This window comes from Giraffa tippelskirchi, chromosome 5 (assembly GCF_054371585.1).
Source record: "Giraffa tippelskirchi isolate mGirTip1 chromosome 5, T2T-mGirTip1v1.2.pri, whole genome shotgun sequence".
NCBI classification, from domain to species: Eukaryota; Metazoa; Chordata; class Mammalia; order Artiodactyla; family Giraffidae; genus Giraffa; species Giraffa tippelskirchi.
In genome coordinates, this window is record NC_137279.1 from 28,098,498 (window position 1) to 28,110,727 (window position 12,230).

General features: G+C 61.1%; 1 protein-coding gene across 3 annotated transcripts in view; it reads left to right on the plus strand.

Moving 5' to 3' along the window:
- AGRN (agrin) overlaps positions 1-12,230 on the plus strand; it is a 32,126-nt gene that overhangs the window by 6,958 nt on the left and 12,938 nt on the right. For 2 of the 3 annotated variants that reach the window (XM_081488147.1, XM_081488148.1), the window contains exons 3-7: positions 6,979-7,026; positions 10,495-10,710; positions 10,961-11,185; positions 11,274-11,498; positions 11,684-11,890. In XM_081488147.1, coding sequence (XP_081344273.1) covers positions 6,979-7,026; positions 10,495-10,710; positions 10,961-11,185; positions 11,274-11,498; positions 11,684-11,890 — 921 coding nt within the window. Of the gene's footprint in view, positions 1-5,050; positions 6,401-6,978; positions 7,027-10,494; positions 10,711-10,960; positions 11,186-11,273; positions 11,499-11,683; positions 11,891-12,230 lie in introns of those variants that run through there. The other variant, XM_081488149.1, reaches the window with a different exon arrangement.

The following is a 12,230-nucleotide window of genomic DNA, read 5'->3' on the forward strand; positions in this document are numbered from 1 at the left end:
CTTCCTAAAGGGTTAATCCCCCAATCCCCTGAGAATCAAAGCCTGCCCCCACCCCATCACCACAGGGGGTTGGAAAACAGATGCTGAAACTGACCTCTCTCCTGCTTCTGCCCCCCAAGTCCTTTGCCTCCACCTGAAGGCCTAGACCAGCTGCCCTCCCTCACAGCTGTGGGCTGTGCTGGCCCGAGCAACCCCCTCACCATGGGATAGGGGAACTGTGGCTCCCCACACAGGCCCCTGAGGCCCAGCCGAGCGAGCTGGGGGCTGCAGGCACAATCCCTGAAGTAGCCCCAATAGCACTTGACACCCCAGAGTCCCAGGAAGTGCCCACCTCTCACAAAGAGAAAAAGGGAACTCATAAATGAGACAGTTAGTGACAGCTACCCTGATGAGAGCGACCCAGCTCATCAGAGAGTACTGTGTCCCCATGGGCTACACTGGGGCTCAGGAGGGATCTGGGCCCTGTCCTAGGCTGTGGCTGGGAGCCGGGGAGGGGTGACCTAGGCCTCTAGTGGAGCTTCCAGTGGGGAGGGAAGCTCCCCTCAAAGGGGCCTCTCCCCCCAGAGCAGATCCTGAGAACTTCCTCTGAGGAAGGCCCCCTGCTAGGGGCTGCTTACAGCAGGACCTGGGAAGGCGAAGATGGTCCCTCCCACCTCCCCTCCCACTGAGGCATGGGAGGGGCGAGCTCTCTGTCTTCACAGGCAGCCAGCTGTTTCCAGCTGTGTGGCCTATACGTGTGTGTGTGTGTGTGTGTGTACATCTGTATGCATGTGTGCCTGCAACCTCAGGTGTACCAACCAGCACACAACAATTCTGGTTGAAACTCCAGCTGGTGGCCTGTGGTTCCTGCCACCCTTGTATCCTAGGACTCAGCCTGGGGAGGGGACCCTGCAGATGCTCTGACAATGGGATGGTAGCCAGCAACCTTGGCTTGTGTTCCAGAGTTCTGGGAACAGGGCTGTAGCCCTCTGCCTTAGTGTGGGTCCCATCTCCTGCCTGCTGCCCCAGTGTCCAGCTATGCTCCCCTCCCACTACCCCATCCCCAGCAGAAAGCTGGGCCCCTCCTCCTGTGGGCTCTGCCTCTAGGTTTCTCAGTGCCAGAGATGGAAGGGCTGTATTGGACAGGAAGAGTCCCTGGGGTCACTTGGGTTCCCTGTCCCCTCACACGCCTGCTGGATCCTGTGTCTGGCTCAGTTAGGGAGCAGCTCAGGTCAGGAGAGGCAGGTCTGCCTTTGGTGTGAGGTGGGCCTGAAGCTCCCTGCCTCTATCCTTTAGCAGCTGCCTTTGTGCCAGGCCCAGAAGCAGGCAGCCTGCTGTGGCTCCCTGAGGCACCTGTCCCTCTGACAATAGGTACATGATTTCTGTGTACATTGGGGAGAAATAAAAGCACAACATTTGGGCCAGATTATGGCCTGTCCTGACCCATGAGTGGGGAAAGGATGTGTGTCCACCTCTGTTCCTGGAGGGGGTGCAGTGAGGCTTGCTAGAGTCTACTTGTGAATCCATCCATCAGTTCCTTCCTCACCCACCCGTCCGCTCAGGGCCTGGCAGCAGACCCTCCTAGGACCACTGGAAAGGGCTGCTGCAGCTACCCACGCAGCTCTCTCCTGTCTGGTGGGTCTTTCTGCCCCTTTGTTCCCAGCTTCTCTTGGTTCCAATAGGTGTCTGTCTGCCACTCCTCTTCATCTTGACATCCAGCCAGTCAATACCTCCAAGAAGCACCGCCCCCCAACTCAGACCTTTGTGCTGGACTGTGCATCTCTCTCAGCCTGCCCGTGGCCCTCAGCAGGAACACAGGGTCTCCTGACTCACCGGCACTGACCACACCTGGGTGCCACCCTGGCTCCTCCAGCTTTCTGTTTCCTCCTAGACATGGGCAGGACCTGGCTGAAAGAGGTGGATTTGGGGCTGTCCTAGAGGGGAGGGACAGAAGGCATGGATCAGCTAGCTCCACCCCATCCCCTACCTCAGGGGTCCCCAACCCCGGGGCCATGGACTGCTACTGGTCGGTGGCCTGTTAGGATCCAGACCACACAGCAAGAGGTGAGGGGCTGGAGGGCTGGTGAACAAGCGAAACTTCATCTATGTTTGCAGCTGCTCCCCACTTTGGCATTACCAGCTGAGCTCTGCCTCCTGTGAGATCAGTGGCGGTATAATAAATATAATGCATTTGAATCATCCCCAAACCTCTCCCCACCCAACTCCCAATTCGTGGAAAAACTGTCTTCTTCGAAACTGGTCCCTGGTACCAAAAAGGTTGGGGACAGTTGCCCTACCTTTTCTCCAGGTGTCTACTACCTCCTCCTCTGTTCGGCCGGCGCCCCCTGGTGGCTGAAGCCTGTCTTGGAAGGCTTCCAGGCCCTGGGCTCCCAGACCTGCTGGTCTGGCCTTGGCCCTTGTTTCCCTGAGGCCTCACCAGGCTGGCTTCTCCTGGTCTCGTGCAGTCTCCTGAGCTAGTTTTTACTGGGCCTCTGTAGTTGGCTCTGGATGTGCAGACCCCTCGACCCATCCTTCGGGTCTCTGTACAGATATCCCCCACGTAGATGCTGCGATCTAGGTCAATCTCTAACACAGGGTAACCTCCCAGGGGCAGAGAGCTGACCCCGACTCAGCACCTGCCTCCTGCACTGAGCCCACTCCCAGAGGAGCTTGGTCGGGCCCGGGCAGGATGAATGCTGAGTAATGAAGGAGGAGGGGTGCCGGGGTCAGCGGCCGCTGCCCTGCGAGCCAGCCCCACCTCTTCCACAAGCTCTCACGTAATGCCACCTCCCGACGGCGCGGGCTAACCGGCAGTGTGGGCCTTGCCCTGGGGCTCGTGGGTGGGCACACAGCCCGCGGACTCAAACGTGGGCGCCTCCCTGCCTTAGCCTCACCTGAGGTGGCGATCAGGGCCCGGGATGGACGCCGCCTCCTTCCCAGCGGCTGGCCCCAGTCCAGCAGCGACGTCCCGCTGTGAAACGCCCATTGTCTGCTGAGGCCGAGGGGGAGGGGATGGCCCTGAGACCCAACGCTAGGAGACTGGGGGAGGGGCCCGCCCTGCCCCGTCCTTTTCCCCTCCCCCGCCAGGGCGGCCAGACACCTGTGGCTGGAGGCCGCCTGGCACTCGACTATTCGATGCACTTTACACACTAGCGGGGTACCCTCGAGGGCCCAGGGGTGGAGACGGGCGAGGTTTCCCCACAGCAAAGGTGTGTGCGCATGCGTGGAGTGTGCCTGCCGCCGGGAGGGCGGTGCCGCCCCACCCCCACCCCATCCTTTTGGAGCGCGCCGGCCCCTCCCCTATGGAGTGAAAGGGATCAGAGGGAGGCTAGTAGATAGGACTTTCTATTCTTTCTGGACTTCGTTCCCCATCTTCCTCTCAGGGCCAGGGGAGCGTCTGGAGGGGCCCAACTACACGCGTGTGTGTGTGGGCACACCCGATGTGTGCTGTGTGGATGAGGGGCAAGTTCTGCATTGCATGAAGGTGTGCAGTGTGTATGCACGCAGGTGCGTGTGTGACTGCATAGTGCCTCTGCAGACTTGAGTGAGTGGTTGTACATATGTCCGCATACGGGAGACCTGGAACATGGAGTGTGTGTGTACACATGTGAGCAGTAGCATGTTGCTGTGTTTAAGCCTACAGGGAGTCTGATTCTTGGCTTGGTTCATCCTCTCTTCCCGGGACCTGAGCCTGCGTGGGCTGGTCAAGGCTGAATGACTTTGAGTCTGGAGATCCCAAAATAGCCGGAGTAGCCTGAGTCCTCCTCCCCCTCGATTAGATCTGAGGCCTCAATGGCCCTTTGTTTCTCTGAAGGCATCCAGCCCCTGTGGGGGCTCAGACTGGTGCTGAAAGGAGCCAGGCTGCATGCAGTTGCCTTTACCCCAGGCCCGACAGGGCGCCCAGCACCACCACCATGGGAGCATCCAAGGCCAGCCTATTTGCGGGCAGATTCCAGGATTTCTGCCTGGGGGAGGCCTCCCCCTGATCCCAGGCCTTACCCCTCCCACACTCTGGTTCCCTCCCATGGCCCACCCATGATGCTCCACAGCTTCAGTGGCAGCAGCAAACAGGGTTCCTGTGTGGGCATGTGTCCAGTGGGCAAGTCTGTGGTTTAACTCCTAGCACTGACTGTGGACCCCTCCCAAAATCAAGGGATCAGACTGCAGTCCTAGGGGGTCTGCAGTGAAAAGTAAATGGGAAATGTGTCACTGCCTGGACTCACCACACCATGTTCTGGGCTCTGGGCCAAGCCCTGCCTGGAGGAGAGAAAAAGTCAGACCCTGCCCTGGGTGCTCCCAGTCTGGGGCACCGCCAGTATCAGTGTGATGTGGGCAGTGCCAGGGTGAGGTGAGAGGGTGGGAGGCTCCCCTGAGGAGAGAGTGAGGACAGCCAAGGGCAGGGTCTCCAAGTAGCCTGATTGCTGCTCTGGGTCCATTGTCACATTTGTGTATTGGCTTTTCCTGCAAGTTTCGGGAGAACCCTAGGTTCCAGGGCTTCTCTGCTGTGGGTGATGGGGGACCCGGACAGGGTGGGCTGATCCCGCTGGGATTTGGCAGCAGTGTGCCGGGCCGTGGGACAGAAAGGAGTCCAAGGAGATGGACCTGACAGAACTGAGAGCTGGCTGGCAGGTGGTTGTCCCAGCCGAGGAAGGTTAGGAGGTGTGAAGAGCCCATCTGACGAGGAGGGAGTGAACGGGGTGTGTGTGGGAGAACTCCAGGGACGTGTTCGTGAGGCAGCTGGACACGTGGTGGGGAGGACGCGAGTGCCAGGCGAGTGCCAGGTGGGCTGTGCGCCCTGGCCCGCTGTGACGTCACGGTCCCGACTTTCCCGGACGGCCTCTGGGGGGCGCTCCGGGCCCGCGGACCGGGCTTGGAGCCCCGCGACTATTTGCATAACGCTTCTTTACATGGGACTTATTTGCATGATCCTCTCTCCGTGCGGACGCGAGTTGGGAGTGCGGGGATAATTTGAGGTGCTGATGTCAGTTCCTAGGGAAGGGTGACCCACCCTCTGAGTTGAACCCAGCCCACTTCCCACCAGTGTATATGTACTTGGAGATGCTACCCCCACAGTACCAGGGTGGGGCCAGCAGAAGCAGAGACATTGACACGCACACGCGGTGACAAGCAGCCTGAAGCCCAGAACCGGGTCCTTGGTGCAGGCCGAGCCCCGCTGCGGGGACTCAGACACTCCGCCACGCCGTCCCTCACACGCAGAAGACAGCCCAACCGGTTGGGAGCGGGAGGGAACCCGTCCCTGTCCCGCCCCACTCTCGCCCACCTACTCTGCCCCCTCTGCAGCCCCCCACCCCACCCCCACACCTGCGTCTCCAGCTCCAGCCTCCGCTCCCCTTCATCTCCCACCCCGACCCCGTCCCCCTAGCCCGACCCTGCACCCTCCCCAGCCTCAGCGCCCCACCTCTGCGCCCTCCCCGGACCCTGCTCCCTTCCAGCCCCGGTCCCCACAGCCGCCCCCCAGCACTCCCAGCCCATGCGTTCCCTTTTGTGCCGCTGTCTTCCAGTCCTCATCCGCCCCATCCTTCTTGCGGCGCAAGCCGCGACTCCCCGCGGACGCTGGGGTCCCCGGAGGCGTCTTCCTTTGTCTCTGCTCCCCGCCCTCGCTCAGCGGCGCCTCTTGCCCCTCACTCACCGCCTCAGCCCTGGCCTGGGCGCGGGGAGCGGGCGCGGCCCTCGGCAGCCGGCTCTTTCTTCTCTCCGGACGCGCGCTCGCTCCTCCCGCTCGCTGCCGTCGCCGCTCCCGCCTCTGCCGGGGACTGAGCAGCTGGGACCCGCCGCCCCGCGCCCAGCTGAGTCCCGGGCAAAGGGCCGCTCGCCGCCAGTCCCCCTCGGACCAGCCTCTCCCGGGCTGCCGGGCGGGCAGGATCCGGGGCTGTGGGACTACCGAGGCTGGCTCCGGGAAGACTGAGCACAGCTGGAGCCCGGCCAAGAGCTGCCGAAGCCTCTGGCCCAGGCCCTGACCGGTGTGGACAGCAGGGGTGGTGCTGGCCCTTGGTTGTTCCTCCGCCTCCCTCCGAGTCCAGTTTCGGGATTTCTGCTCCAGGAGAATTCTGCACACCCATTATGAGCCTCAAGGGCTGTGGAGGGGGCCTGGTGCTTCCCACTCCCTGGCTGTGACTGGAGCTGAGCTTTGAGAATAGAGCGGCTGTCAACTGCCCCAGGGGTCCAAGAATGGAGAGAGTGGCACGGAAGAGGCCCAAGGGCACCCCATGAGAACCCCCACACCTCAAGAGTGGGGGCTGAGGAGCCTGGGTCATGCCACCACTGCTGCTGGAGCGGGACCGCCGGCAGCGCCGCGGGGTCTCCTTCCTGGTGCGGTATTTCATGATCCCCTGTAACGTCTGCTTGATCCTGCTGGCCATGGCCACGCTTGGCTTCGCGGTGCTACTCTTCCTTAACAACTGTACGTGTCTGTGGGTGTGACTGCCTCTTGGACCCCAGTGACTCTGCCTCTGCTGGCAGTGGTCCCCTGCCTCAGCCAAAAGATTAGGGGACAGGCAGGGTTACAGAGAGGCCATTAGCTGCATCTTCTTGGAACACCATGGGTTGTTCTCTAAATGCCTGGGTCCCCAAAAGCCTGTCCATGGGTTTGGAGGATGGATGGGAGGATGGTGGCCAGCTCTCATCCTGAGCTGAACTGAAAACTTTCTTTGGGACCTGGGGAGTTGGGGCAGCTGGTTACATTGGGAATAGCGGCTTTGGCAGGGCTTGGGGCTCATCTAAGGAATAGGTGGTGCCTACACCCCTGCCACTGGGCCTTCCTGACAGGTGTCAGGCCAGGATGGTACAGCTGGAGGGGCAGAGAAAAGCCAAGGCCTCTGTCTTTGTCTACTGCCAGGCCTTGGCCAGTCTTGAGGGCTCTGAGTAGAGCCAGGGGAGGGATGTGTGCAGGCAAAGGTGACAACCTTCAGGTTGGACAATGGAACAGGCTATGGAAGGACCAGCTCAGGGGTAGCTAACTTGAGATTTGTTTTTTTCCAGACAAACCTGGGACCCACTTCACGCCAGTGCCCCCAACACCTCCGGATGGTGAGTAGGGGTTCACCTAGTGACAGACTGAGCTTGGAACTCTGTGCCTGGATGGGCAGTGGCACTCTTGGGGGGGGTCAGGAGCCATTCTTGGGGTGTGCACATCAGATGTGTTAGTAGTATCTGGAGCAGGAGGAGCCTGGAGGAGGAAACCTGAGGAGTCCATAGTAGTGGACAACAAAAGGAACGTGGAGTCTGGAATCCCTGGGCCTGGCTGCATCTTGGCCTCAAAGTTGGGACTGGAGCCCCCAGGTTGTGAGACAAGAAGATGTGTGCAGAGGGGTTAGGGGGCTGGGGACTCAGGGGCTCAGGGGGAGGGTCTCAGCAGGACCAGTGACAGCTGTCTGAGGAGAGATAGGTGGGTCTGTCCCTGGGCTGAGCAGGCTGGGCCTGGCCTTTTTGCCCTGCTTTGTGGGCTGGATCCCAGCCCCCTGGGTGCCTCCTGCTGTGCAGGCTGCTGCAATTAAGCTAATGTGAGAGCAGAGGAGAGGACGCTGTCAGTGCTGCAGGAGGGCAGGGGTGGATGGGGTCCTCTTGGGAGATAGGGGCGTTCCCAAGTTTGCTTTCAGTGCCTGGGAACCCTGCCCAGGTCCACCGAAGTACACACACAGAGGGCCATCCATAATGGGATGAGCCATGGGAGGGCGCAGGGCTGCACTAGACAGGGAGTTTGGGCCCAGGACTGTCTCCCATAGCCTGTGGGCAAGAGACCTGGAGCTGGTTGGATTTAAACACCCTCTGTCCCAGGATCCTCACTCTCCTCAAGCCCCAAGGCCTGCCATGTCTCACCTGCCATGTCTCTTTGCTTTCACACATGCACTGCCCCTCCCCACAGCCTTCTATGTGGGCCCCACACCTGCATTCTGAACTCATTCTGAACTCATCACATGTTTGGGGACAGCTACCCTCCCCCTGCCCCCATGACCATCGTCATTCCTCCTAGGCACACACGCTGCACATTCTTGGCCACAGGCAGGGCTCAGGGCATCAGCTCCATCCTCCAACCTACCCAAGTGTGGGGAGAGAGTTAAATATACCCACTCTAACCAGAGGCTATAAAAAGCCACTGCCGCCTCCAGCATTGCATGTTGTGAGGGGGGCCTTGGGCAAGCAGGGAGTGAGGCTCCTGCAGGAGGCCAAGCCCCAGAGGTGACCCTTAAGGGCCACGCTGCCTGCAGGTCTCTGAGCACTCCACCTGCTCTAAGGGGCAATTTACATGACGAGGATGAAAGTGTTGGAGAACGAGGAAACTAGTGGTCATACAGAAGCAAGTGTCCTTGGCCCAGGGCTTGGGACCTTGGGTGGTGTCTGGCTGAACCAGGGTGACCAGAGGGAGAGTGAGGCTTGAGCCCAAGGGCACAGACACAGAGCAGTTAAGAAGGGAGCCTGTGGTACAGTGAGGTGACCAGGTCCTCAGCCATGGGGTCAGGACCCTGGGAGAGACCTCGATCAGCAGGTCTAGTTAAAGCCAAAGAAAGCAGCCAGCCAGCCAGAGGAAGTGCCCATGGATTTGGCCGGGGGATCCCCAGGGCCTTGGGCAAGAGAGGGCTGAAGGTAAAAGGAAGTGCTAAGGGGAGAGAGAAGGAGATGGTTGAGATGGAAAGTAAAAAGAAGGATCAGAGTGGACACAGTATTGAGCCTGGACAGAGGAGTGGCAGACGTGCTTGCAGCTCTTACAGCTGTGGTCCTCGGGGGGTTGACCCACACACAGTGGCATCCTGGGCCTCTGTGAGCCTTCAAAGGTATTGGCCTATTTAGCCTCACAACAACCTTGGGGGGTAGGTTCTATTGTCTCCATCCCTGGGAGGAGATCCTGAGGTTTGGCCAGTTGATGACTTGTCTGCAGTCACATGGCCGGTGAATCGTGGCTCCGGATCCGATGAAGGATCTGGGTGGTTGCCCCTATGAGGTAGGGTTAAGACAGGGGTGTTGCAGGGACTTCAGGCTGGGATATCCATGCTGACCCCACCCTTGCCTCCAGCCCCTATTCACTCAGCCTGTGTAGGGTGGGGGCAGGGACTCCCAGACAGATACACAGGAACCCTGGTGGGCTGTTGCTGTGGTGACAGCTCCAGCTTCCTATGTGGCCCCACCCTCCTCGGAATTAAAGGTACTTCCTCCTGCCCCACTTCCTGAGCCCCCTGGGAAGTGATGAGGGGGTGCACCCCTGCTCTCTGTAACTTATTAATGATAACTGGACCCAATTAAACATTTATTAGATCCAGACAGCTGCAACTGGTAATGGGCCTACCCTGCCTGTGGGGTGTCATCCTGGGCAGGGGTCCTGAGGATTTCACCTGCCCCTGTCCTGACACTATGCTCAGGAGGGATTGTCCTGACGGCTTTGCAGCTCAGTGAGAGAATGTGCGCTGGCAACACTACAAAGTCAGGAATTAAAATGTTTAAAGAGGGGATGTCCAGGTGGTCCAGTAGTTAAGACTCTGAGCTCCCAATGCAAGTGGCACAGTTCGATCCGTGGTTAGCGAACTAACATCCTACATCCTGCACAGCCAAAAAAAAGTGATAAAATGTTTACAAAAGAGAACGGGTCTGCAAAGCCCTGTGTACGCTTGAGTCCCTGGGGAGGTCATGCTGAGCATGATGTGGGGCAGCAGGACCTGAGGCGGGGGCTCAGGAGGACAGGTGGGGAAGGATGAGGTGCATGGGTACGAGGGGCCCCAGGGAAAGATTGCACCTGGGAGGCCTAGGAGGGTGGGCGGGCCAGGAGCCACAGCAGAGCATGCCCCTGAGGAATGCTTGCTGGGGGGCATGGAAGATGGGGAAGTAGGCAGGGAAGGGCTCAAGTGGGGACAGGCCTGAGGAGAGGGGAGGCCTCCCGAGAAGCAGGAGGAGGAAGGAGTGAGAAGAGTTGAGCCCTGGAGCAGACAGGGCACTAGGTCCTGGGCCAGGGTGGACCATCCGACCAACCTCAGATACCCCCACCCCCTGTCCTACAGCTGTGTGGCCTCAGGCCTGACCCTGAAAGGCAGGGGAGGTGGTCCCTGGGGAAGTGACAAGGGCCAGGTGTGGGGGCGGTCACTGGAGCAGCTCCCAGGGATGGGGTGGGGAGCTCTGAGGAGTAGGTCACAGTCAGATGAGGGGCTTCAACTCTGATGAGAAGGCGCTGATTCCCTGTGACAGAGTTGGTCTGGGGGCCGTCTGCTCTCTGTGTAGGGGCTGGGTCAGGAGCAGATGCGATGCCCTTCCACAGTTGAGCAGAGAAGGCTCTGGTGGGGGAGCTCTGCAGGGCAGGGGAGGGGGGATTGTTGAGAGGGGAAGGCTAGAGGCCCTGGCCACGATGGACACACCGGGGTTCCTGTGAGCACCAACATGAACATGGGTGGGCACGCATAGGCAGGGTCTGGGCAGGTGTGCAGACACTGGTCCGTGTGCGTGATGACCGGAGGCCTGGAGGTGGCAGAGGCCGGGCCCTGACCTACCCCGTTGCTTCTTGCACCCCGCACGCAGCGTGCCGAGGAATGCTGTGTGGCTTCGGCGCTGTCTGCGAGACCAGCGCAGACGAGCCGGGCCGAGCCTCCTGCGTGTGCAAGAAGAGCGCCTGCCCCAGCGTGGTGGCGCCCGTGTGCGGCTCGGATGCCTCCACCTACAGCAACGAGTGCGAGCTGCAGCGGGCGCAGTGCAGCCAGCAGAGGCGCATCCGCCTGCTGCGCCGCGGGCCCTGCGGTGAGTGGGCGGGGCCCTGCGGTGGAGGGAATATGGGGGCGGGTCCCGCGGTGAGGGGAATGCGGAGGGGGTTGGGGCGAGACCTGTGGGGATGGGGGCGGGGCCCCGCGGTGAGGGTAATGTGGGGGCGGGGCGGGGCCTGCAGTGAAGGAGGTTGCAAAGGGCTGGGCGGGGCCTGTGATGAGCGGGTATGCGGAGGGCCGCTGGCCAATGTACGTAGGGCCACTGGCCCACCTTGCTCTGCCCACAGGGACCCGGGACCCCTGCTCCAATGTCACCTGCAGCTTTGGCAGCACCTGTGTGCCCTCTGCGGATGGACTGACAGCCACTTGCCTGTGCCCTGCCACGTGCCTGGGGGCCCCGGAAGGCCCTGTGTGCGGCAGCGACGGCAGTGACTACGCCAGCGAGTGCCAGCTCTTGCGCCAAGCCTGTGCCCACCAAGAGAACGTCTTCAAGAAGTTCGATGGTCCTTGCGGTGAGCACTGCCCTGCGCGTGTAGCCCAACCTCCCTCAGTGTGTGCACACAACCGGCAGTGCCCTGACCTCCGTCTTCCTGCCCCCAGACCCCTGCCAGGGCTCCCTCAGTGACCTGAGCCGTACCTGCCGTGTGAACCCGCGCACGCGGCAGCCTGAGATGCTCCTGCGACCAGAGAGCTGCCCTCCTCGTGGGACACCCGTGTGTGGGGACGATGGGGTTACCTACGATAATGACTGCATCATGGGCCGAACAGGGGCTGCCCGAGGCCTCCTCCTCCAGAAAGTGCGCTCTGGCCAGTGCCAGCCTCGAGGTGGGCGGCTCCTGGGGGAGGGCCCCTTCCTGAGACTCTGCATGACCCAGGGCCCTGCTCGTCCCCACCTTCCCCTCAGGTCTCCTGCGTCCCCAGTCATCACCCTGTGTGCCCATGGAGCCCCTACCCATCCCAGGGGGGTCTGGTGTGGTTCTCTTGCTCTTCTGATCTCCCTGCTCCCCCAGACCAGTGCCCGGAGCCGTGCAGATTCAATGCTGTCTGCCTGTCCCGCCGAGGCCGCCCTCGCTGTTCCTGCGACCGCGTCGTCTGTGACGGGGCCTACAGACCCGTGTGTGCCCATAACGGGCACACGTATGACAATGACTGCTGGCGCCAGCAGGCCGAGTGTCAGCAGCAGCGTAGCATCCCCGCGAAGCACCAGGGCCTGTGTGGTGAGCATGTGGGCGGGCTCCGTGCTGGGAGCAGGCTGGTCCGGTGGTCCACGCTGCCTGTCATCACATGCCATCTCCATGCTGAATCATGCTCCTCCTGGGCTTGTGGGCGAGGGCTGGTCACTCTGAGGAGGGCTGGCAGGGCTTTTGTCTGTCGGCGGGCTCTGGGGGGTGGGATCTGTCAGAAAGTTGGTTGCAGCACCTGGGGGGATGTTGGGTCCAAGGCTGGTGTCTGTGGGTGGGCTCCTTGGTACCTGCTTGGCAACTCTCAGGTCTTTTGGGTCCCACCCTCTTGGGACACACAGCCACCTTAGAGGCAGAGTCTCAGTGGAGCTTCGAT